The sequence below is a fragment of the Meleagris gallopavo genome, chromosome 2, assembly GCF_905368555.1.
Source record: "Meleagris gallopavo chromosome 2, MGAL_WU_HG_1.1, whole genome shotgun sequence".
NCBI lineage: Eukaryota > Metazoa > Chordata > Aves > Galliformes > Phasianidae > Meleagris > Meleagris gallopavo.
The window spans coordinates 39767439-39793860 of NC_139405.1; the positions used below are offsets into that span (position 1 = coordinate 39767439).

A 26422-nucleotide genomic window follows, 5' to 3' on the forward strand; every position below is an offset into this window, starting at 1 on the left:
TGTCCCATTTGTTTTTTGAATCAAATATATTGCTAGCTGTATAAATCTTCCAAAGGAACAGCTCTTCTGAAGTAATGAAATTGTTCACAGGAATAGCTGTCCGCTGTTTATTGCTGTTGCTTTGCATTTATCAACTTTCCCTCATCATGAGTCATGGTTAGCTCTTGTTAGGATTTCAGATGTTTTTATCTTACAGATTTTTTAATGGACCTTGTTGGTGACAAGTGCTCTGTACAGAAAGCTCCTAAGGTACTGTATAATTAAAAAGTCGTTTATAATACCAGTACCTAACTTTCTGGCTATTGCTTCCATAATTGTTTCCCTTCAAACTAGAACTTAGTATATTAAGCTAGAATTTATTCAGAGTTGGTATAGATCAATTTGCCTTTTGCAGTTAGATCCATTTTGCCGAAATGCATGTGGAATTCTTGTGATTAGAAACCTAGCTACCTCAATACAAAGTGCATCATTGCATAGTTGGAAATTTTAAGTGTTATTGAGGTTTAAATGGTTAAAAGAGTTTCCTCAAACCTAGGGTGATTTGCCTTCTGACTCTTCTTTATGTGAAGAATAGGTAACACAGTCAGAGATGAGTAGGAAGTGCATTTGAGACTTCATGCATAATTGTAGGCTGCGCTCAATGATGAACCATGTTGTTATCCTTCGTTTTCTTTCTCCAGATCTCCCATCTGCTAGAGCATGATTTTTGGGTGCTCATTCACTAGACTGTTGATGTAAACTACAGCTGAGAGCTCAGTGTTTGAATGGTGCTTAGAATACCTGTTGTGTACATTATTGCACGTGTGGTGGAAGAATTCATTGAGACCAAGTTTCCTAAGTTTCACAGGGATTTTTGCATCCATATTCTGATGGGACAGAAAGAAGGCTGAGAAGAATATATGTGGCAGTAACAGAACAGTTACTGAGAAGTGGCAGACTGAGAAGCTTTCGCTGTTTTTGGTAGTGTTTAGTACGCAGTTATATAAGATACAGTGTGAATACTGCCAGGAGAAAATCTGTCTTAATATGTTTCATTCTATAAAAAGAGTGAGAGCTTTTTAAACTGTTAGCTTAGCAAACTCCCTCATGGGTTTGGAAGTCTGTCTGAGCTCTTAGTGACATCTGCTTTGCTGCCTGTACTGAAGTTCTTGCAGCTGGAGCTTAAATAGCAAGAAGATTATTAACTGAGGAGGTGGAAAAAGAAAAAAACAAAAGAATAACACATCCACCTTTCTGTTAGGACTTCATTAGCTATATGGAGTGAAGAGTAATATCTGGTAAGAATTTTAGACATAAAATTGATGTCAGAACAAGTCTCAATAAAATAACGTTGTTGGGAAAGTGAACAGATGCCATGTTTTTCATCATTTGAATATTCAGGAAAAGAGACACATAGAGCTTATCTTTTTCATACTGGAGCACAGACTCCAGAACTTCTTTCTTCCAAGTGAACCCCCTGATCCCTTTCTACAGGGCTGCTCTCCAGCCTCTCTTCCCCAAGTCTGTACATATACCAGGGCTTGCCCAATCCCAGGTGCAGAAGCAGGAGCTCGTTCTTGTTAAACTTAATGCAGCAGGTGATTGTCCAACTCTCTAGTTTGTCAGGATGTCTCTGCAAGGCTTTACAGGGGTCAACAGCTCCTCCCGATTTAGTGTTGTCCTCAAACTTGCTTAGTTTGCCTTCAAGTCCTATATCTAAGTAACTGAGGAAAATGCTGAAGAGAATTAAACTTAAAACAGAGCCCTGGAGAACCTTAACAGTGACTGGGCACTAGCCTGATGTAACCCCATCTACTATTACCCTTTGAGCCCAACCTGCCAACCAATTGTTCACCCATCATATTATGTTTTTATCTAGCTATGTGCTGGACATCTTCTCCATTTGAAAGCTGTGAGAAACTATAAAAAGCTTTGCTGGAATACAAAAAGATTACATCAGGTGGCCTCTTTTGGTCAACTGAGTAGGTAATTGTGTCATAAAAGGAGATATAAGTTTGTTAAACAAAAATTTCTCCTGACTCCATGTTGATGGTGAACAAAGGCTGCATTGTTTTTCAGATGTTTTTCAACAGAATACTTTTCTGGCTTGTAATTACCAGGCTTTTCTTTTTTGCACTTTTTGAATCCTGAGACTGCATTTGCCAGCTGAGACCCTTCCAGATTCACAAGACCGTTGAAAAATAGGTCTTACGATAACATCAGCCAGCTGCGAGTTCCCAAGGATGAATCCATTTGGACTCTAATACTTAGGCATCCAGCTGGATGCATCTACACTGTTCCTTCCTTTTCATCCTCAAGGTGTCAATGGACAGGTGCTTTCTACTGCTAGTATTTTCCTTGTTTCTCTTCTCTGTAATACTGAGCAGTGCATAGAGTCCTTCAGTATGTTGTAGTCCCCAAGTACAAATAATGGTGTTTTGTCCCAGAACTTAATGGCATCATTGCCAGGGGCTCCCTTACATTACACTCCATCTTCATGGTAAAAATGGAAACTTTTGTGGTCTGCAATTTTATTTGTGGTTGTACCTTTTGGCTTCAATGAATAAGTGGAATAACTTAATAGAGCCTTTATGAATACGTGGAAGCTGTTTCATGCTTACAGCTATATCATCGGCTGTATTTTGCAACTTACTGTCTTATAAAACATAAATCTGATTTAGAGCAAATTTCAAAAGTTGGAACAAGAGATCTAGTTGTTACAGGCATAAACCCAACTGAACTGTGGCAAAGCAATTAGAAGGTGGTTTTATTTGCAGCTTTCTCGTTTTGCAAATTCATAGTTAATTGCTGCTGTATATAATGCAAGCACAGTATTTATATGTTAAAGCATCTGGAATACATACAGAATAATTAGATAAATGCATGGATATTATAGCATTTGAAATCCTAGTATTCACGAGAGTGAGTTGTGTTATTAATAGTCTTTTTCTTTTATTAAAAAAGAATCCACTGTGTATCTGTAGCACCAATAGCTAACTGCTGACATGAGTGGTTTTGGGTAAGATAGAAATTTGTACCACTGTGGATGACAGTAAGCTACTCCTCTCTGCAGAATACATCTGGTATCATACTGCAAAGAGGTTTGCAGTTACTGTCTGAATGCCATCAGCTCCAAAGGCAAATCTAAAGTGTGAGGTGGAAGTCTGTGTGCCAATAAAATCAAAGGGAAAGCTCTTGCAGGGTTTTGCAGTACCAAGATTTCACTCCCAGTTTCTCTCATTCAGGGTTCAAGTCTAATAATCTGTTGTTCCAGTTTAATGTTTCCAACTTCTGTGACTGCTAAAATTTGGACTGTTAAAACCATTTTATTCATGTGTAGCAGCACACGCACCATTAGTATAGACAGTAGTATGGATTACTGCCACTGATACTATAATTGTTCCCTTTTTTTTTTTCCCCCAGAAAATATGGTTTGGATGTGTTAAGGATTACAGATCTGACCTCTAACCAGTAATGTTCTTTTTTTCACCATAAGACTGTAATAAATGCCTCTCAGTTCAGTAAATATTCTAAATTATGAAATTGTATTGGAATAGTAAGTAGGTCTTTTTTTTTTTTTTTCCTAAATAATCAGAGAAACTGCAGTCAGGCTATGAGAATTCATCTGCAGCTGCTCATTAATGCTACCAGCCCTATTTTTAGTTTTTCCACGGAGTTAAGAAATAAATGTGTCCATCTAGGCTGCAGAAAGAAGAAACTAACTATAAATGTGTTTTTGCTTCCAAGGCAAAATCTTGTCTCAGTGGGACAAGTAAAGCCTTCCCATGCTGTTGGCAGCATTTTGAAGGCAAATACTGCTGATCAAGCTAGAAGTCTCTGTGGATAATTTGAAAAATTGGAGAGATGTCTTGCAAAACTGATCAAACTAAAAGGTAACTTCTCAAGGAATTACGAGATCCTTTTTCCTACCTTTCTGTAGTAAATGGCACTTGCACTTATAAAATAACATTGTAAGTTGACTTGTTGCTGATTACTGTTTTATCCCCACTGCCTTGAAAAATGGTGGGGTAGAAGGAAGACAAGATGGGGAGAAGGAAAGAAGAGAACTGGGTGGTTTGCATGAAACAAATAAAGATGGGATGTTGTAATTTTTTAGCTTTTAAAAAGCAGTATTTCAAACCTTTCCTCCTTGATCTCCAAGTAAGGTAGAGCACTCAACATGATCATAAAAACAGCTTATGAGTACAAAAAGGTGATGGGAAACATGCATCCTTTTTTCTTCTCCCCTTTTCCTTGGTGCTTGCATTTAAACCTCCTGCAGTGGGTTTGTTACTCTACCAAGGAAAAGCATTGCCCTCGACTTTGCTTCAAAAACTGCTAAAAGAAACGGTTTGTTCAGCATTACTTCCTGTGGCACTGAATCTTTTTCCTGTGCTGTGGTGTCTTCTGGTTGATGTGTTCCATCGCTGCTCAGTTTGAAGAAGGCTTTATTCATTATCTGTAATACAAAAGGTGAGTCATCAGGATCATGATAGAGTTTAAGTAAATAAAAGAACACACGCAATAATCAGTAACTTGGATCAGCTGTAACCAGCAGGCTCATGGATGTTAAATAAGCCACTGAAATACTTGTTCCATAACAAGAAAAAAACTCTACAATTGCTTTTCACTTTGGTTGTATGAAATCCTTGTTCCCTTTTCCCTGACAAGTGAATGTGCCCTGCTGATCATGTGTCCCAAATGGCTCTGACTATTTTTAGTTCAGGCTTCCTTTCTACAGGCAGTGATTTTTAGGAAGGATCTTGTTTTTTCCTGCTTGAGTTCCTAGCTGCTGGAATGCCCCAGGGAAGTGGTGGAATCACTGTCTCTGGAAGTTTTTAAGAAAAGGACAGGTGTGGCACTTAGGGATGTGACCTCGTGGGCACGGTGGTGATGGGTTGACAGTTGGACTGGATGATTTTAGTGATCTTTCCCAACCTTAATGATTCTATGATTCTAAAGTTATACAGCTACAGCAGGTATATTTTGCTGAACACCAGTGATGTGTACTGTACCTTTCCAACAGTGAGGTGGGTGTCACTTATTTTACTGAGATCTGCCTCCTTCCCCAGCAGTGCGGGCAGTTTCATATCTGCAAGAAATTCTTGTAGATCAGAGCTGTCTTCTATTCTTAACTCAGGCAAAGTTAATTTAATTTTTCTGGGGGGGAAAAAAGAAAAAAAAAAAAATGAGAGCGTATCCTGTAGTATCAAAGCAGAGTGTTTGGGTAGTTTTTGGGCAACTAGTCTGTATGTTAACTGTTGAGTCAGGGCCTGAACCACTCAGAGCACCTGGAGGAAGGACCTGGTCAGCCCTGGGAGCACAGATGAAGGCAATTCAGCTGCGTGACTGAAAGGGGTGGAACCTGGCTGCACCTCTCTTAGGCCTCATTTAAGGGCTGACTGCCACTATAGAAGGATCTCTGGTTGGAGATCCCTCCTTGATGAAGCTTTCTCCTGTGAACTTGGAATCTTCTGCTATGGGTCAGCAATCTTCTTCCTTTATAGCACCTTTCTATTGTGCCTGTCCTTTTGTCATCACGCACCTGTTGTAACGCATTTCACATTGTATAGATCTGTCCAATTGCCACACAGTGAAAGTTTTTTCTACTATTAATGTGGCATCCCTTGGTTTCTGTGCATCTCTGCACCAAATGTTACATTCTCAGTGGCAGGATCCAACCCTTGATGTAGAGCAGGAAGTAGGCAGAGCTGCACTGCCCCTCCTCACCCATTCATTCTTACAGTAAATCATGTGGTGTCCAAAATGTACCTTGGGGACAGATTTTCAAGCCAGGCTGATGACTGCAAGGGAAGCTCAGCCTCTACTTTGTCCAGGTCATTGCCATTGATGGGCTGCAGCAGCACCAGCAGAACGTTCTTGCCAACGGGGACTTCAGTTGCAGAAAAGGTCTCACTGGTGTCAGTCATATACTTGAACGTCCCAGTTACTGACAGCATGGGGACTGAGATTGCCCTGTTTGAATCAACCCAGAACTCTTGAGGCTCCTTCAGCCGAGAGGCTTTCTTAGCATTCACTAAAAAACAAACAGAGAAATTTTAAATTGATTCTTCTCTTTCATCCTCCCCTCTGCCCCTTAACTGGCAGATATGTTTGTTTATAACACACTGTGTCTGACAAGGATTGCACATGTACAATTGCATTTAGCTACTGTAAGCCTATGTAACCTACCTTAATATGACTTTTGGTAGCATCAGGCAGAGGCTGGGACAGACTATCACGACTGATCAAAACTGCTGTGTTTATATCACTTTTTGCAACCAGAAAGGGTTACGAAGCTGGCTGAAATTTCTGCCTGCTCAGTTGTTTACTCCCTCCCAAGCTGCTAAGCAGTTCTTGAATGCTTATAGTGAGATGCAAAAGACGTGGATTCCCTTTACATCCCCCCAAACAGCTGTGATGACTGTGCACAACAGCTGCATATTTTGGACCCATCTGACAGGGCAGCTCTCATGCAGTGCCCTCGCACAGCTGAGGCAGCCAGGGAAGCTGATGCAAGGCAGGTGAGGCACTGGCACAGCTGCCCAGAGAAGCTGTGGGTGCCCCATCCCTGGAGGCTCTCAGACAGGTTGGATAGAGCCCTGGGCAGCCTGAGCTGGTGGATGGCAGCCCTGCCCATGGCAGGGGGCTGGAACTGGGAAGGCTTTAAGCTCTGTCCCAAACTTAGCCATTCTATGAACACAACAAAATAACAGAAAAGAGTTGCTCACTGTTTTTTTTTCCCCATCTCATGAGAAAGTTCCTGAAAGCAGCTATGAGCCACTTCCACAGCATCTGTAACCTTGCCAAACTTAGGCACAGGAGAGCAGAACCCAAGAACAGAATTAAACAAAAGGGAAATGAATAGAACTGAACTTTCAGGTTAAATGCATCAAATTGGGACAGTAACTGATTTTTAAAAACCTAACCTGGTCTTGAGGAGGGGAAAATAAAGTGACGTCCAACTCTTTGTGAGGCAGCAGGTGATCAGTAGGCTGCCTACTGGTGTTTGTCACTCATTTCCCTGAAGCAGCACTACCCTCTGGCAAGGGTGAATGCCTGAGGGCATAGACCTTGGATTAGCTCCAGGCAGTTTCTGCATTCCCACTAAATGAAAGGAGCTTCCAGAAAGGCTTGACACAAAGTGCCAGGAAGCTGATTGCTTATGGAGCACGTAACGTGACTTTGGATGCAGAAAGTCTGCCCTCTGAAGCAAGGGTGTTGTTTGGGAATATCACCATTTTGTTGTATGCTGTTTTGCTAAATGTTGCCAGTGGGTTTAAAATCATGTCATCCAATTGCAGTGTCTTCACTCACTGGTTGGTAATTATTTTGCAACCTCAAAAAAAAAAAAATTGAATCAATAAGATTTGCACTTAATGTTCTCTGCTGGATTGCAAATAGCAGTTCCCACTCAGCAGTAAGTCTATAAATGTGAAAACAACTGTGAGAAGTGAGCATAAGTTGAGACTATTTGAGGAAATTTAGCCTTTCTTTTGTATAGATTTCTACCATATCATTTTATCAATCCTTTGGCTCTTGAAAGTGTTTGATAAACCTATATAATGTGCTTCAGAGCAAAATAATGGTTTTTTTTCCTTCTTTCTATGGCTAAGAGGCAAAACATGGAACAAGACAGCATAAGCTGTCATGGTTGTCCCTCCATAGTCAAATCACCAAGCCAATGCTGCCATCCATTTCCCGTGTTTATTAATAAAAAGTTACTTATCTAATTATTTCATCCTTAAGCCAATATTCTCTAGCCCACAGGTGGAGAATGCAGCATCTCAAGTGCATCATTGTGAAAGAGGAGGGAGAGCAGCTCACCTAGTGTCATTCAGACCTTCAAAAATGTGTTCCTAAGCAAATAAAATTACAAGTTTCCTATACAGAAGAGGAAAAAAAAATTCTCTGTTAAAAGAAAATTCTGCTCTTATGACCGTGTCTAAGTCTTCAATACAAAAATTATTTTTGTAGTGCTATCTCTGTGGCAGACCTCACATTGACTAAAAGGTGATGGTCTGTCACACCTCTTCTGCAGAATTTGGGATCAGTTAATGAGCATTACAGAGCATCCTCTGACAGCACTCATGAAAGGCAAAAGAAATCTGAAATCTAGTTTGCAGTTGAGAAGATAAAGGTACAAAAGCATTTTATGAACACCAGAGCTCCAGTGCTGGCAGTAGAAACCCACTTAGAAACTTATGATTCACTGCAAATTTTCTGAAATACAGTCGCTGGTACACAACTTGCCCTAAAATTTGCCATATCTGGTATTGCATTCAGGCATTAGGATGCTGAAAACCAGCTACACTTTTAGATAAAGTACAGAGGGAGTTCTGGCACATCAGCAATGGAATAACACCATATAATTATGAGATTGCCCTACTTCTAGTTTTGGATATTCTCCCAGCTTCCATAACTGGTGGCTTACTTTCTGACCTTGATATTTCCTTTAGCCTGTAGAAAGGTATTGCTTTTGCTTGCTTTAAACCTACTTTCCAGATGACTTTTGCCAAAAGCCCCTCAGGACATTTAGATACTTTTTTGTAAGAAATCATGCATGGTAGTCTATTATTCACCTTCCCACGCCTTTCTTCACCCTTAGCTGCCCGGTCTAGGAAAAGTCCCCTGATGCCACCCCCCTCCACCTCTTCTCCATTGCCTGGCTGTCTTGAGACTGGGTGAGAGGAGGTGGCATGTGGGCAGAAACCCAGGAATAGGACACTGCATGGAGCAGTGCTCGAGGTTCCCATGTGAGTGAGCTCTTTCCTCTCACCTCTTGGCTTTCTACCCTGGGAAGCAGACTAGCTAACCTCTACTCCACCCAGCCTGCCTCCAACATGAGTACTTGCTCCCTCTTACCTGCCAAGCGAACATCCATTGCGAACACTAAGTCAGTAGTCGGATTGAGGTCTGTCAGTATGTGCTTGCTTTGGCCTTTGCTTTTGGCCTCCACAAAGGCATTTATTTGTTTTGTTGCCTCACTTGGGTTTGTAAAGTCCACAGCTCGCGTGTAAAAAGCATCGGCAGAAGGGAGCAAGTTATGCACAAACTGTTGGGATAAGGGTATGCCAGGGGCAGAGAAGAGGCAGAACATCTTGGAAAAGAGCAGATCCTCATCCTGGGTTTTGACGAGGTTTTCAATAGTCCTCAGGCTTGCAAGGAGCTTGTGCCCATCCACCCTGGAGGTGCAATTGAAGTCTCCAGAGGGGGGAACAAATCCCAGCAAACCCTGCAAATCAGCAGCTGTCTGATTGGATGCACCCAAGTAGAAAGATGCCAAGGAGCCATAGAGACTGGTAGGGGACAGGAGGACATTTTGGCCCTGCCGTGCTTCCCTCTGCAAACTGTAAAATCGCATGCCAAGGACATGCACAAAGTCCTTCAGGTAGATCAGTTTCTGCCTTCCATGGACATTTAGGCTAGGGGAATCCAGCCTAACTTCATCCTTCACATCCTCTTCATAGGCAGGTGTGATTTGGGATTCAATGGAGGCAGGCACAAATGTTTTCTTTCCTTCCTGGGCCAAGTGTTCCAGCTCCTCACAGGCACTCTCATTGAAAGCATTTAAACTGAAAGGGTGGACGTAGACCCGGTCACAACCCACTGCAGTGAAGCACAGGAGCAAACAGAGAAGATCTGCTGCCAGCTTCATGTTGGAAAACCACTTCCACAGTTTGCTGAAAGAAAAAGCAGAGAGGAAAGAAGGCTGATCAGCCTGTTAAAAATACTGTTTCCTTTATGGTGAGGTGCTCACACTTTGTATGTTACAAAGGCAGGAAGCACAGTGTTTAGTGCTGCCTGCATTGTCTGCTCAACAAAAAAGCCAGGGTGGAACGACCACCAGTTTCAGTGGCTGCAGATGGAGAAATGCCAAGTGTGGACCTGACTACATTACCCACTGTCACGACCTGAAGACCGTGCACTGGAAGAAACAGGGCTGCATATCACAATGAGCTAGGCTTGCAAACTAGACTGGTAGTTCTTTCAAAACATTATAATAATGCAGTTATATTGCTCCCAGGACCTAGTCAGAGATCTGTCTGCATACCGCTGCACTAAATCTTGCTGACACAAGGACAGGCTAAGCGATTTGCCTGCTGTTACAGGGGAAGTGGATTTGAAAACCAGGTCTCTTAAGGTCCCACCACTGAGCTCTCCTGCTCTGTATGTCAAGTCAGTGTAATGCATGGCACTAACAAAGCACTTTGTATTTCCACAGCCCAGTGCAAGCATTCATTCTAGCTTCTAGACAAACTGCCTCAAGGCTCTCTTACACAAATGTGCTGCCACTGAAACCAAGTATTTATCTTCATAGCACCTTCATCTCTTAAAAACAGGGTTAGGAAAGATAAACTCAGTTTTTCCTCTATTGCACAAGCAATCTTTTCCTCCAGTAGAAGGTTTCCTGCCGCTCTTGTTTTTCCTGACTAGAAATGGAGACTTCTCCTGAATGTGGACATTGCCAGTGTTTTAGCACAAGGGACCAGGTACATATAGGGTACAAGAAAGGCACAGACATGTATGTGTGCACATACATATCCACATACACTTGTATACACAAACACACTGACAACTTTTCTGTACTTATAATTCTCACTTCTCCTGTATCTTTTTTTTTTTTTTTTTTTTTAAAAACTAATAACTCTGTTGCACCTTCCTTGGGTTTGTAGTCTACAACTTCAGATTCACGTAGTTGAAATCCAAACGTGTAAGAGATTACTCTTCTGCGAGAGTAATGTTTCTTATGGGCCATAATGCTGCAGCATGGTAGCTTGACACTTTTAGGAAGACAGTGCACTGTCTGTCTCACCAACACTTTAATTTACATAGAGTGGAAGCGCTATGGATGGAATCCAGCCATTTGAGAGCTGACATCCTGCCTGATTTACAAGGTAAAACAATATTCATTTCACTCAGGGATCTCCAGGTGTTTCATGCCTACTAATGCTGGGTTTGCAATATCACCACTGTCTTGTAAATGCAAAGCCTGAGAGGAATAGACACATGGTAATTAGACAGACACCTCACTAGGTACGTGCCTGTTAACATGCATTTACATTCCCAGGCTGTAGGCACATGTCTAACAGGTTGGCTTGCAAAAGGAATTTCTGCTGTTGTAGTTAATCCCACCCCATCTTCTAAATCAGCACATTGGCAGCAGTAGCTGGTGCTGCTATCCCCTCCACTCTCTGCCTTCATCCTCACAGCAGCTGGTGCTGGCAGATTGCTTCCCCCAGAGCCACCACACCAACTCTCACGGGCAGAAACAGCGGGAGGGCAGTTCTCACTGCTGCCACTTAAACAACCTGATCTGTGGAAAGCAAACATGCTGTATTTCCCTAAATAAATCCACACAGAGCCTTTCAGAAAAAGAAGAAAACTTGAGCTGAACAACTGGCATTCAGAGCAAACCCACCGTGTGTGCTTACTGTCCGTGCTGCTGTTCCCACAGATGCCCTGTCCTCTGGGGCAGACTCCTTGTGGTTCCTTTTGAGCAGTGTGTGGTGGCTGCGGGGGCATTTATGCCCTTTCCAATTTGGGGGCCTTTCCAAATGTCTCCAGTGGCATTGCACAAAGCTACCTCATGGGTGGGAAGGCTGAAAAAAGTTAAATCAGACCAGAAAGGACCCAATGAAACTCGAGTGCAATTTAACACTGGACAATGCACAGAAAACCCTAGGGATCAATACACAACCTTTAACCTGACCCAGCTCATTTGTGTAGCCTGCTGTTACACATTGACTAAGATGGACACTGATGTTTTGTTATGCAGAAGAACTGCTTATAAGACTTGAAAATAACTCTGCTCATTTTGTGCCAGACTCAAATAAATGCAGATTTCCTTGTGCCTGCAGTTTTTGCAGTCAGATCAGATATTTTTCTTCTTGGATAAGAATCTCTAACTTGTGGCTTGTCAGTGTGATTGTGACACACCAGTGAGTGGGATATTTCAATTTTTATCCTCTTAATCTATCCATAAGATCAACAATTTACTCATTTTCCTTCTCAAAGCAAACGTGCTGGAAAGGAGAGGATGAAAACTAGAAGGGATTAGGACACTAGATCCAGGTAACAGAGAATTTGCCTCTCCCAGTCTCAACTTCCTACAGTCCTATTTAGAAGACAAGAGCGGGATTCAGAGATCTTTCTGCTGCTTTGGAAGGAAACCTCCAGCTTTTGCATAGAGTCATAGGTTGGAAGAGATCTACTCCCCTGTATGGCCCCTCTTCCTCTTTAAGCAAGTAAATGGCGAATTAAACTGAGGATGACATAGATGGTCTCATTCAGCACCATCATTATAGTCAATAATTAAAATCCCATGGCCTTAATGGGAATCCAAGGGTCTCAGTTTTAAAGAGCCAATGACGCCCGATTTGTGCTATAGAGTTCAGTCACATGAGGACTTCAAGAAGCAAGCCAAGAAAGATAGAAAAAAGTTTTAGATGAGTTTGGGCTGTTGGAAGTGATGGAACCGAAGGTTCTGTCAGTGACAGCTGAGCCCTGATGGAGGGACAGAAAGCATCCATCTCTGCAGCACCGTTTTTCATTTGAACAGTTTCACTACTTAAACTGTAATGAGGTTTGAAAACTGTCCTGAGCATAGCCACATACGGCATGCTGTCATGCAACAAGGCCTAAACAAACAGCTTGAAATATTTAGCATGTTTTCTCCATCTGAATCTGAGGAGCATCTGGCTGCAGAACAAGCCCTGTGCATCTGCACCATCTCCAGATGGCTATAAGATGCATGGTGCCCAGCCATGCATCCAAGCAATGGGAGAAACAGCTTTTGCATTAAGAATGCATTGTGTTCAGCTAAACGCTGAAGACACGGAGCTGGATCTCAGATTGCAATCTCCCTTTTTAGCCTTCCATTCCCCAGGGCTGGTGAAGGTGCGTGTGGAACCAAAGCAGTCAGGCCTGCAGGAGGCATTGGGCCTAACAGCACATTCCGAGCTGGGCTGCACCATGTCCATGGGCCACAGCCAGCCTGCTGCATCCTACTGGGCCAGGCCTGGGCACAGAGAAAAGGAAAGCTCCATCTGAAGTTCTCAGTATCAAGAACACAGAAGTCTGGGCTGTTTCAGCAAAGGGCACCTTGTGTTCCGTAAAACTGAAAAGTATCCTTAATGAGGGTTGCTCAGTAATAAGCTGCCAGACTTGCATGTTTATTGCAGATGTTATGTACTGGATGGAAAATCATCTAACCCTTAGCCACTGTACTTTTTTTCCTTAAGTCGTTTTGCCTCACATGTGATACAGAAATGCTGTTGTAGCACCCAAGGGGAGCAGTCTGGGTAATCCCAGCTTCCAGCTGCCCTGTGGGCTGTGACCACATCACGTTGCAGCTCCTACAGTAAATCATGCTCTCCTTTTGCTGTCTGTAGGCACAGTTCCCAACAGCAGTAATTCCCTTATGGTGGTAAAGACTTTGATTTCAGCCATGTTCATGCCCCAGTGCAAAGCTCAGACACAAATCCCACCAAATTTGCCAGTCCCGTATGCTCATTCAATTAGTATTCCCCTACAATTATGCATCATTCAGTAGTGTATTTCTTAAATTTCTAACTTTTCAGTTTATACTAAAGAAGTTACTCTAAGATTATAAAGAGTATGCATTGTCACAACTGGGAACATATTTTTTCCTAGTATGACTTAATTACAGGTTTTCATTTCACTTCTGAGCCCTTTTTAAGGTAGAGAGCACAAGCATTATCCCAATTACTATACGTGGACCTTTTTGTCAGGCTTAATTTTGTTGAGCTGCCATCATTTTAGGATGGATGCTGTGCTTGAAGAGCTAGACTTCAGCAAGATGACAGTTTATCACAGAATCACCAGGCTTGAAAAAAACCTCAAAAATTATCCAGTCCAACTGTCCACAACTCACCAATATTCCCACTAAACCACATCCCTCAGTACAACATCTAAACGTTTCTAGAACACCTTCAAGGACGGTGACTCCACCACCCCTCTGAGCAGCCTGTTCCAACACCTGACCACCCTCTCAGAGAAAAAGTATCCTGCCTGTCAGCTGACAGTGAACTGTCAACTGTGATGACTCTCTTCCCCAAAGAGAACTGCAGCAGAAAAGTTGCACTGGGAAAAAAGTGGTTGAAAAACTTTCATAGAATCATAAGGTTGGAAAAGACCGCTAAGGTCACCTCATCCAACTGAGAGACCATCACCACCATGCCCACCCACTAAGCCACATCCCCAGGTGCCATACCTGCCCTTTTCTTGAAAACCTCCAAAGACAGTGATTCCACCACTTCCCCAGGGCTTTCCAGCAGCTAGGAACTCAAGAACATAGAAGCACGATCCTTCCTAAAATTATTGCCTGTACAAAGAAAGTCCTGATTTGTTGTTTCATTACAATTCTCATCTTTCAATAGCCATGATAAAGGTATAAAGAAGTACAGACCTCTCAAGCTTGCTGTTCAACAAAGAAGTTCCTGTCCTTCTTTTGCTTCACTCCTCCTGATCTCTGGAGGGGTCTTGGAACTCCCTTTTGTACTCACCCTTACATAAGCAAGCCCAGACTTCTCATTCCCCCCCTCCCCTTGCCCTATTTAAAAAAAAAAAAAAAAAAAAAAAAGAAAAAGACCTGCCTCTGTTTTTCCTGTTTGTTATTCATGGTCACAGCTGCCTTCTCCAGAAAGGGAGCAGAGAGTGGCTGGAAATCTGCTCCTGCTGGTACTGCAGTCACTGTTCTGATTGCAGTCTCCCTCATCTCCTTTGCTCCATTGAAAAGAAATCCCTTTACCAGCCTTTCTCTTCTGAAGTGCAAATAGGGGATAGTTTTGCTTCCCAAGAAAAGTTCTGGGGTGTGTTCCTGCCACTGCTTACTTACATAAAAACTGCCAGATATGGTTCAGAATTTTTAACCCCAGAAGGGAAATATTGACCTTACAGCCAGAAGTGAGTAATTAGGTCTTTAATAGGAAAAAAATGTTTTTGCTCAAGACCAAATTTCAGTTGATCAGCAAACCAGTAATTCTTTTGCTGAAGAACATCTTGCTCCATTCTACTGAAGTATTCATCGATCCAGAGTGTTCTGGGAAAGGCTATATAAAATTCAGCACTTTGTGCAGAGACAATAGTAAATATTTTACTTTTTCCCCCCCCCCCCCTTGTTTTCCAGTCTTCCATAATTTTCTCTGAGACCTGAACTCAAAGGGGCCAGACATACTATTAGGACAGCATCCTAGTAGTCACTTGTGAAATTAGGATGGGATTTATGGAGAAAGAAGTCACTCTGGAGAGAGGATAAGGAATGATGTGCTCGGACTCAGCCCACAGGCAGTGCTAAGAACCAACACAAGCTCTTCATAGGCTGAGTTGGCACTTCTGACCTGCATTGATTATGAATTCACATAGGGTTAACTTAGAGCGTATGATACATGACTATTTGCACGTTACTAAATTGTAGAGCATCTTTCTTTAAAACTAATTTACCTTGAACAGAAAGTAGGACCAAAAGAGTTTATCTATACAACCTGTGGATTTTGGTTGGTAATCACAAATCTCTATACACCATCAACATTCATAACTCTTCTCTCCCTTTTGTTTTGGAAAAGGAACATCACATCAGGTCTGAACAAGGAGGGGACAAACTACAAAAATGACAGGAAAGAGAGAGGAAGCCTGTGTGGGAGGACTTGCCAAGAAGTAGACAGGGAATATTGCTTTAAGGATAGGTGTAGTGATTGCTGTGAGATGGCAGACAGGCACAATGCTGGAAGGAAGAAATTTTGTGAAACCCCCCAATATAATCTTTGTAGAGCAACCAAGTGCCTGCAGAGAACATGGCATTTTGGTTTGGAAGAATAACCACTGGGATTGGGAGAGAAAATGCAAAATGGTAAAGGCACACGCCAAGTGCTGACTGTTTTGCCATAATGTCAGAATCGCAAGTTCTCAGTAAAATTACAGGCAGAAAACATAAAAGAAAGGAAGCGTCCTGCTTCATACACAGACTGCAGAAGGCACAGCCACAGGATGCTGTAGAAAGTGTGTAACTGAAACAAAAGAGATTACATGAAATCACTAAGGGCACAGTCATCAAAAGATGCAGAACACGATAGTTCAGGTGCTAACTCAGGAGATACCCACACAATAAGCTGTCATGAGTTCTAGTTAGATCCACGTAGCACCTCACAGACTCTTCTCTAAGTGCCTGTCTACTGCTTATGATGGAAATAGAGATATCTGAGCTAAGGTCAGCTTAACCTGGCTCATTCTGCAGAAATGGAAATACTATTTCAGTGTCACTATGTCAGTGAGGCATCACACCCAGCAAACCTGACCCCAGCTGGACAGTGCTCCTTTGTACAGCACATTTAGGAACACACTGTTTTCTTTTCAAAAAGAAAAAAAAAAAAAAAGAAAAAATCAATAAACCCTGGGAAATGTGAACAGTTTGCAAAAACAGTGTCTAGGCTCCTAATATCAGTTAGCCACTTTGAGGGGATTTTTTCTTTTCTTGCTTAGTCAAAGCACTTTATTAACTAGAGACAGATTCACTGCCCCGAGGTCTGAGATTTGTTTCTCTATCTCCTGCCAGACTTTCAGGGTCTGTTCTCACTTCTGCTGCACACAAAGTACTCATTGGATTTTCCCCAGAGTAAATAAGTAGGAAGGAGTCAGGTAGTACAGACCTGCTGATGGGCCAGGCAGGTTTCTGCATGATAGTAAACTAGCCTTCCCCCATTCTGTGACAACTATGGCAAGTTGCCATGGGCCCAATTTGTTTGTTTTTCCTTATCTCTGATGGGGAAAGGCTGTGCAAAGTAATTTTTTTTTTTGGACTATTTTAATAACACTTTGATAAGGAAAAGCTTCGTATGTAATTTTTATTTTCTCATGTTCTCTCTGTACACCTGACTTCTGCCCTTGTTGGCGCAACACACTTTTCTGTGAAAGCAGCTGGTGAACATGAGGGATGTACTCAGCACTTGCCCAATTCTTTGTGTAAAGAGGATTGCAAAAATGCTTCTCAATAATAGCATTCAAAGTGCAGATGATGAAAGAGAGATTATTCCGCTTCTGCTGCTGGTTCTCACAGTGAGGAGAAGCACAACTAAACCCAGGGACCATGTGAGCAAAGGTTAACCCTAAAGCCAATCTTTCAGCATGAAAACTGAATCAGTGCCATGGTCAACTTGGTCATAGAATCATAAAATCATTAAGGCTGGAAAGACCAGTAAGATCACCTAGTCCAACCATCAACTCACCATGCCTACTACGTCCCTCAGTGCCACATCTACACAGTTCTTAGACACCTCCAGAACGGTGACCCAACCACTTCCCTGGGCAGCCTGTGTCAGTGCCTCACCACTCTTTCTGAGTCCTCATATCCAATCCAAATCTCCCCGGTACAACTTGAGGCCATTACTCAGGTCTCTATAAAAAGCAGTAAAGCCTCCCCTGAGTCTACTCTTCTACAGACTAAGTAATCCCAGTTCCTTCAGCTGCTCCCTGTAAGACTTGTTCTCCAGATCCCTCACAGCTTCACAGTGCCTGTACCTGGACACATGCATTGTGAGTGGGCAGCTGTGGGGCTGACTCAAGTAGCTGAGGTCTCCTCAAAATGATGCATGGGGCACAATGTTCCCAAGGTGCCCTAGCAGTGCCACAAGCTCTGCTGCGTGATGGAGAAGGCTGCTCCTGGCTCCCTGCAGTAGCACCACCACCTCTGCATCTCCTCTTCTCATGAGGGCAACCTTTCTGCTGGTGCCCACCTATCTCCAAATCTCACCTAACAATACAACACCTGCAAACGAGCACGTATTAGCACCAGCAGGCATTTCTGCAGCTCATAACGACATTCGGTACGATACAGCTTCCGTTGGCAGGCTCTGAGCCTAGCAGGGCTGCGCTGCAGACGCACCAGCTCCCATAGGGGCTGCTTGCAACCACGGTGGGGTTGCCCGGAGCCCAGCAGCTCGCAGGACAGCACAGCACAGCACATTGCACAGCAGAGCAGCAGCTCCGCCCGCCGGCCGCCTACAGCCGCTCCTTACTCCTGAGCCGAAGCTGCCGCCGTGTGGAGGACCCCGGTCACGCAGCTCTTGGAAATGTCATTAACCTCCTTTCGCTTTGCTCAGCCAACAGCTCTGGAAGCAAGGGGGATGAAAGTTAAACGTAGGCCCACTGCTGTTTTTCTTACAAGAAATAACGAAAGCTCGTGACTGAAGTTTCTGAAGGTCCAGTAAGTGGCAAAAAGCAGTCAGAGAGCAGAGTTTCCTACTCTTTTGTTTTTACTGGATGGTTCCTAAGCAAACACTTGAATATTTGCTGTGGTCTTGGGTTTATTTTATTTCACCTTGCCTTGTTGTTTCACCTTTTCAGTATTAACTGTAGAATAAGACTTCAGCTTACTGCCTGGGGGATGGAACTGAACGAATTCAGTGAATCCAGCCCAGGATGCTCTCAGAGAGAAAAGAAGTAGGACTGCCTCTGGTCGGGGTGCTGGGACACACACTGATGGAAGCCTTTGTAAATACTAAGCTCCCCAAAAGCCCAGTGAGTGCTCTGACATCTATTTTCCCAATACAATCTGAGTTTCTGTGGGGCTTTCCTGTGATGAAAGGGTTGAGGAGATGCAACAGCTGGCTCCTCTCCTACACTGCCACTTGGTGTTTCACAGCTCAAAAGAAAAGAAAAAAAATAATCATAAAAGCACCCTTTTGTTTGTTAAGCAACTCCTCTTCCAAAGTAATGTATGAATGCAACAGTGCTGGCTCAGCTCTAACAAAAACCTGGACCTGCAGCTCAGATAGCTATGCCTGTTTGCCCCGGTAAAGTACTTAGAGCTGCCTGATACCGCAGCTGCCAGCACAGATAATGCTGTCGTTACTCACCAAAGCATACAGAATGATGTCTTTTGTCTTTCGTTCCGGATGCACAAAGAGAGAATTAGCAATGCTACTGCCAGGCTTTCGCAGAGAGGGCAGAGAAGGGGCCTGCTTGTAGCAGCAGGGGTCTGCCCTGTGTGTCACCCCTACTCAAGGTAATGACACAGCCCCAGGATACATTTGCTCTGTGTCAGCATTTCCTTGCCAGCAGTCAGGGATGGCAGAGCCGCAGGTGGTGTGAGCATGTCTGAGTACTAAGACCACATTTGGGACAGACTCCTCTTTAGGACAAGGCCCTTTTGCTATTCAGCACGGAGAAAGCAACTGCCTATGGGCATCTAGCATCTCTCTGCTGGGCAAAATGGTCTGAGCATGTAATTTTGGTCTCCTCCTTTAGATGAGATTCTGATATCTTTCAGTCCCTCCAAGGGATTTTTTTCTTAAAAAAAAAAAAAAAAAAGGGAGGGGGGGGGGGGCAGGATTTTCAAAGGGCAGTTATTAAAGCACTTCCCCATGGTTTCCAGAACCCCTTTTTCTCATTGCTCTGAAGCATTTTTCACTAGGCTGGCAGTGACATTTAGTAGGGCAGCCTAGACCTCAGGCCTGGCTTGCAGTCCCAGCACAACCCCTAAAATCCTGCATGACCTTCCTGACCTCCCCCCTTCTTTTGCCTCTCTTCTGCTACTGGAAGTGAAAGAGAAGGATGTTTTCCTAGAGAACAGGCCAGAGAAAGCCTGTATTGCCCTACTGCTGAAAACTGAAGGAAAAGTCTTTAAAAACTAACCCCAAGCTAGGCTCAATTTCATCTGGTCTCAGCTACAGTTGTAGCATTATATCATGTTCCCAGTTAGCAAAGATGTGTGCAGGAGCATGAGCAAACTCTGCCAGGCTGCAAGACACTGGGCAAAAGTCCACACTATGTTGGACCAAAGTAATGGAAAGTATAAGAAACAGTGTGGTTTCACATGACTGTGGCTGTGACATTTGGATTCAAATCAATGCAAAGTTCAGAAAGGCACCAATCAGTTTAAAAATTAGACTAATCTCAGAGACAGAACAAAGATGTTTTATATAACTTCATACAAAGTCATAGGAGAAAGCAAGGATAGAGAGCTGCTCAGTTTGACAGAGGCACCTCAATCTACATAGCAAATTCTATCCATAAATCAGTGCAAATATAGAGAAAGCTATAAAGAGACCCAGACAAGCCAGCCATGTTTCTCAAGCCCCTGGAGACAGCACAAAATAAAATCATCTGGCCTAAAACAGCCCCTTATAGAAGAACAGAGCAGTGGAAGGGCATTGCCAGCATTCAACAAGCCATGGAGAACCTGGAATCAGTTAGGTCAGAGGATAAACCCTGAAACGTTAGACTGATGACAGGGCATGAGGTTTAATGACAGCAAGGTTATGAAATACTTAATCAGGTTGCTGTCATTTGAATAACCAACTTTAAATCCTGAGTGACCAGGGTCCACCTGGCGTCAATGGGGAAGGAATTACGTAAGCGTGACTAAGAAAAGATCATACCAGATGTTGAAAAACAAGGGCTGAAATTCAGAGCTGTAGCACAAAGCCCAGTAAGAGGCCAGGAAGAAGTGGACATAATAGTTTCCTATGTTGGGCTTTTTAGGTTCCATTTATGTCACCTTTAATAACAGCTGAAGAGAGAGAGACTAAGTCTTCCTCACGTGAAAGGCAGTTAAGGCCACAGAAATCCAAATCAAACTTTGTCTTCTTAATGAAAAGGCAAGAAGTCAAGGAAATCTAATCTGACAGCATTAATGATGAAAGAGGAAATGAAGTCTCATCACTCAAAAGCTCTAGAGAACAGAAACAAAGGTATCACCTCTGGGGTAATAGAAAAAGTGAAATCCTCCCTCTCCAAGCTGATCTCCTGGCTATGGGCTGGTGGTTCCCAGGAGCTGTGCTTCACACAGCCTTTGCCTAAATGCTCCAATAGCAGCCTACATCCTTGGAGCCAGCAGACCTCATCCATAGCCAGTCTGAATGATGTCTATGGGCAGCAGCTGTTGAACTAGTGCTCGTGTTCTCCGTAGGTTTTAGAGCCCTTGGATAGGGCTGAAGGTAACCAATAAAGCTCCATGCATTTTAAGGAGCAAGTGTTTAATGATTGTGCATAGAGAAAAAAAATGATGTTCAACTTCACTAGAAATTGCCAGCCTGTACATCACATGAACTCTACACTGTCAACTTAACATTCTGCCCAGTCACATCTACAAGAGCCTATTGGTTTTCCAGAGAAGGCCAACTGGGAGCTAATTGCATGCACTCTGACATCTATCTCTCAGCTAGCTGTGCTTTCACAGCTGTGCAGGCATTTACTTTGCAGGACTAGGACAGACTGCCCTGTCACTCCTGCTGAGAGAGGGGGATGGAAATCTGCTGTGCACTGAGACAATGCAAGCACGGAAGAAGGAATTGCTCAGGCCTGTCACAAGCCCTCCTCTTTACACTACTTTAATATGACAGTATGTCCATTGCAACAGCTTGCCAAGTGAAAGTGTACAAAGCTGCTGTCACAGCCTCTCATTGTTTGCCTTCACATCCTTTTCCAGAGTTAAAATCTACTCAGCTTTTTCTCAGAGGACCAGCATGACTAAGGATCAAAGCCTTTTTAAGTTAGTGGATCTAATACTGTCTGTCAGTATCCTGAGCTGTAACATGCTTTTGTTGTCTGTCTATAATGCTGTAATACTACAATGTGATGGAAAGCACAGCAATAACAGTTGAGTGTCACAACCCTAGGCTACAGCAAATGAGAACAAGCCCAAATGCAGCAGCCATAGATGCAGAAACAAAAGAAGAAAATCTACTTACCTTAGAAGGTCTCCAGCATACAGAGATGTCCAGCAAGATACCTGTACCTGCACTGCCAATCCTTAAATGAGGTCTGGGAAGGGGTGCATCCTAGCTCTATCCCTTCTGGTCATTCAGGTATATTGCATGCACCTGAGATCCCCTGGGTTTGCCCCGCCTTCCCACCAGGTGTTCAATCACTGGTTCCAGCTGCAACTTAGCATTTCTGCTACACTGTCCACAGTGGAATACCACAAAAATAATTGCTTTTCTTGGCATTCTTGCAGTTATCCGTGGCAAAGTGACCAGGACAAATAGGTATAATTGCCCTTTTGCTCATATCAAAGTAATCCCTTCGCATAAATCTCCCTGCCACATCCACCTTTCAAAATCACTTTTATAGTCTTTCTCTTTTATCTGCCCATTACCTCATATCGTATACGTATAGCGTTGTTCCAGCAGGGAACATATCTACGCAGCAACAAGCACAATGCAGAGTTTAATAGTCCATACTATACATAAATCTAACACAAATAATTGCCCGATGAATGAAGAGACCAGCCAATGTCATTCGTAGAGAGATGTTATAAATTTCTTTCATCCACTCTTTTCCTATTAGAAATCCACAATTTACTGCAGTATCCTACCTGGTATAAAATGCAAATGTTTCACTTTCCCCCAGGCTGTAACCACATCTGAGGGCTTGCAGGCAGCACAAAGTGGCAATAATAACAAGAGTTGTCTCAGGAGAAAAATGTACTTCTCTTTGCTTTAAAAGGCGACTTCATGTTAAAGAGCAAAACTGCTTGAAGACCCTTTTCTTGTAAAACACTTCAGCATGGCTAGCTAGATACAAAGTGATGTAGAAAACTGGGAATTGAAACATTTTTGGGAGCATTTTCTGATCATTTGTCTCTTCCACAGTCATCATAGAATCATAGAATGGCCTGGGTTGCAAAGAACCTCAAAGATCATCTAGTTTCAAACCCCTTGCTGTGGGCAGGGTTGCCAACCACTAGATCAGGCTGCCCAGAGCCACATCCAGCCTGGCCTTGAATGCCTCCTGGGATGGGGCTTTCCATCTGCCTTTCCCAGGCATCATCTCTTTAGGACATTTTTAGGCAGACTTGAAGTAAGGCTGAGATCTCAGAGATCTGACATTTCATGCAGCATTGTGACTTGAAGCTTCATGCTGGGAGAGGGGGTGGAGGGGAGAGGGTGGGAAGGGCTGTCCCTACCCTCTGAGCAAGTTCCTGCAGTGAAAAAACATTCCTTATGATGCACCGAAGTATACACATAGGAGACAAACTGTATCAATTCTCCTTCAGCAGCAAGAGCACCCCTCAGAGCTCAGCACACTATAGCCATGTCCAGGATACCGAGCATTTCCTTCTCCAGTCTTCATGTTAGTTTGGTATGTGAGAACGAGCCTAATCCACAGCATCTCTGTGTGGGCTAAAGAACATTCCCGTTTTAACCACTGTCTGAATGTGGTACACTGGGTACATCACATCCGTAAGGCTCATGTCGGCATTCATGCCCTTTGCCTATCTTTTAGCCAAGATTCATCTCACTTGATACATACATTTAATGGCTGGGTAGCTACTGTAAGGTAGGCCATGAGGCTTCACCTCCAGGCAGTCAAAAGACACAGTCATTTCCAGAGAGATCTTATGAACGAGGATATAATGAATCACTCGCTGGAGGCACAGCTCTTCGCACTGACTGTAGAAAAAGCAGAGATGTGTAGTTTGAGATCTGCTCTGCACACCCAAAGTTTGGTCAAATGACTGCCACATTTGGAGTACAAGACCTGGCCCTGTTCACACATTTGGACAGCATCTATATTCTTGGACAACTTGGTCTCAGGAGGGAGCCTACAGACATCAACAATGGATACAATTATGGGGACTAAACATGGGAATATACACTCTGAGAAAACTTTGCTCAAAGCACTGCTGTGAAAAATAGCAGAACAGAAAGGAATTAATTCTGTTTCACCTAATTGCTCTCCATAAATCATCTTTGACAGCAAGCTCTGACTGGTCCACCAAAGGGCCAATTAAAGAAAAGGGAGGCTGAGCAGCGTTTCTACTCAGGGCTGTGTTTTGTATTACAGGAACTGTAATTTGTTCTGAGAGGATGGCATCTCTTGCCTTTCAATGCATTGAGGAGTATCCATGCCTGTTTGTCTCTGAAACCTTGCCATTATTTCTTCAGATCATCCTCAATACTGGCATCCTCTCTAGGACAGTGTTTTGCTGTCTAATGTGAGAATTTATGTGGCTGGCAGCAAAAGCACAACAGGAGATGAACAAGGTTGTGAAACCCTGAACTCAATGGCAAGTAAGCATGTGTTTGGTTTTAAAATCCTGTGTTACAGAGGACATGGAACTTCTTAAATGCACAGTCCAATAGGATCCCTCCCTTAGTTAAAATCTCCTACTACCTGCCCAGCTCTGAACTCTCTGCATCGGCTTCCACCACCTCAAACATGGAGCCAGCCCTTGCACATCTCAGCCCTGGTGTCCTTCAACATGATCAACACCTGGCTGCAGAGACAGCCCCACCATTGGGCATGCCAGGTTTTTCTCTAGTGTGGGATGAAAATGGTGATCTTGCAGTGTCTGCCGAGGCTGCACCCTCCTGCAGCTCCAGTTTCACTCCAGTGGCTCGCTGCCACGAGGGCTTTCCTCAGGAGCTGCATACCTTGAAGTCAGCAGCCACCTCCTACCTGTCCCCACATCCTCATTGGGGCAGCCGGGAGTGGTGCCAGGCCCCGGGTGGGCCCATTGCCATCGGGTGGGCACAGCAGCCCTGCCCCAGGGAGGGTCTGGCACCACCTTCCTGCTTCCACCCCAGCAGCTGGTGTGGCCGGACCAGACGCTTTCCTTCTCTGTTTGCTTTCAGGGTGTTCATCATCTTTCGTGCTGTTCAGAGCTGCTCCCGCTCATTTCTTCCCTTGTGCCCTACTCTGCTAGACCTCAGCCCACTGCACTTCTCCCTTTTGGGAACCATGCCCTACCTCCTCCACAACTCAAAGCCAAGGCCACCACCGCTGCCACAGGAAGCACGTGCCACCCACAGCTCAGGGAAGGGCTACCAGGAGCTGAAGCAGGAGTGCCTGCGCAGTGGCTGCCTCTTTGAGGACCCTGACTTCCCTGCCAATAATGCCTCCCTCTTCTTCAGTGAAAAGCCACCGATTCCCTTCCTCTGGAAGAGGCCTGGGGTGAGTACACAATGTCCACTCACCCCACTGTTCCGTGGGATCGCTGCTACATCCAGCAGTGAAATGTGATGTCTGCTTGGGGTGCTTTTGTGAGGTCTTGTCCTCTCGGCAAGGAACAGAGCTGGAAGGTTTTGCCCAGCAGATTTGCATGTTGCTGGCTTACAACTGCAGAGAGGGGTGGAAGGGTAGGGATTCTGTTGTAAATGCTAAAATCTTTCATAAAACATTGCAAGTGTTTCTGAAGCACATAACTTTTTAGACTATCCTGAAAAATCCCATAATTTGTCCATTTTCCCTTGCTCATCTGAAGGCCTTTGGTTTTTCCATTTTAAATATTGTATGTAGTTTTCCTTCTGTTCTGCCTCCTGTAGCTTAATGTGCAGCCACACTTAATGTGCCCATGTTTATGTAAATACATAAACAACTTCTAACCAGGCTTCTCTCCTACATTATTGCTAAACAAAAGTAGTGTAAAGATGAAAATGAGAGGGCATGGAAGGAATTAAAGGTAAAATGCATCATGGTGATGTGATAACTATCTAAACAACAAGTGTTCTTAATGCAGGAAATTCATAATTAAGGCTAAACAGGAAGAAAGAAAAAAAAAACTTTTCACTTTTAAAAATGAGAGATGCTTCCTTCATGAAGCACATACCACAGTCACTGAGCCATTCCGCAGTAGCCAAGGGCTCGATGAGTATCTCTTAATGCATCTTGCATAACAGTCATTAATAACACAGTGATAGCCTGAAGCTTCACCAGTCACATGCTCTCAGATCACAAACCCATCATCACCCCAGGTTCCCGAGTTTAACTAGTGGCCACAGAAAATTTGTAGCTAATTTCATTTCTTTGCTAATGCTTGACATTTATTCTCTTTTTCCTTCATAGTCTGAAAGCTTCTCACTTAGTAGATAGCTTACCTTTGTCGATAGTGATAACGAGCGACAAAGAACAAAAGAAGCTTAAAGCTGGGTTCATATTTTAGCTTCACTTAATCCACAAGAAGCATTCAAATGCCTTAGTGTCTGATAGCTAATGGAGTGCCACTGCGGTGTTATTAAAGCCATTACTCCTCAACAAGTTTCAGCTATGAAAACCCAAGAGACGGCCCCAATAGCACTGATGCCATCTTGCCTGATATTGCCCTGAAAGACAGGTAGGCTGTGGGCTGCCCCAGGAGCAGGCTGGAGGTGTGAGTTACCTTCCTCCAAAGTGTGACTGGTAGCAGCTGAGAGCTTCTGTATCCCTGTATGTGGTACTCCAGGACAGTAGAAGGTTGTACTCTGCCCGTTGTACTTACTGCTGTCAGCTTCTGGGTATTTGTAAGCTGAAGTGGAAATTTTTCTATGATGAATAAGTCATCTGATACAGTCTCTGCCTTTACGCTCCAATTTCCACTATGCAAAAAAAATAATAAATAAATAAATAAATTGAACTTCTGTGAGCAGCACAGCAAGAGATACAGCTCAGGGGAGGCTTTGAGGGCCCAAAAAAGAAGGTTAAACTCTCCTCTAACTCCTCAGCA

General features: G+C 43.6%; 2 protein-coding genes across 13 annotated transcripts in view; one reads left to right on the plus strand and one right to left on the minus strand.

Moving 5' to 3' along the window:
• Positions 1-2725: 2725 nt before the first annotated feature.
• On the minus strand, positions 2726-26188 carry AGT (angiotensinogen). Of its 2 annotated transcripts, none has more exons than XM_085219783.1 (5): positions 26099-26188; positions 8845-9662; positions 5752-6016; positions 4995-5139; positions 2726-4438 (listed from the first exon to the last, which is right to left on the minus strand). In XM_085219783.1, exons 2-5 carry the CDS (start codon positions 9635-9637, stop codon positions 4247-4249), a joined length of 1395 nt encoding a protein of 464 aa, XP_085075909.1. In that variant the 5' UTR covers positions 9638-9662; positions 26099-26188; the 3' UTR covers positions 2726-4246. The 2 variants fall into 2 exon arrangements, with proteins under 2 accessions (XP_085075909.1, XP_010705325.1); XM_010707023.4 differs by lacking the exon at positions 26099-26188 and adding an exon at positions 11402-11557.
• The window catches only part of CAPN9 (calpain 9), a 59117-nt gene continuing 57194 nt past the window's right edge, over positions 24500-26422 (plus strand). For 6 of the 11 annotated variants that reach the window (XR_014882149.1, XR_014882150.1, XM_085219777.1 and 3 more), the window contains exon 1: positions 24502-24894. Coding sequence is in view for 8 of the 11 variants with exons in the window: in XM_085219777.1 (XP_085075903.1) it covers positions 24682-24894 (213 nt within the window). In the remaining 3 variants the exon portion in view is untranslated. Of the gene's footprint in view, positions 24895-26422 lie in introns of all 11 variants that reach the window. The other 5 variants (XR_014882151.1, XM_003204038.5, XM_085219782.1 and 2 more) reach the window with 3 other exon arrangements.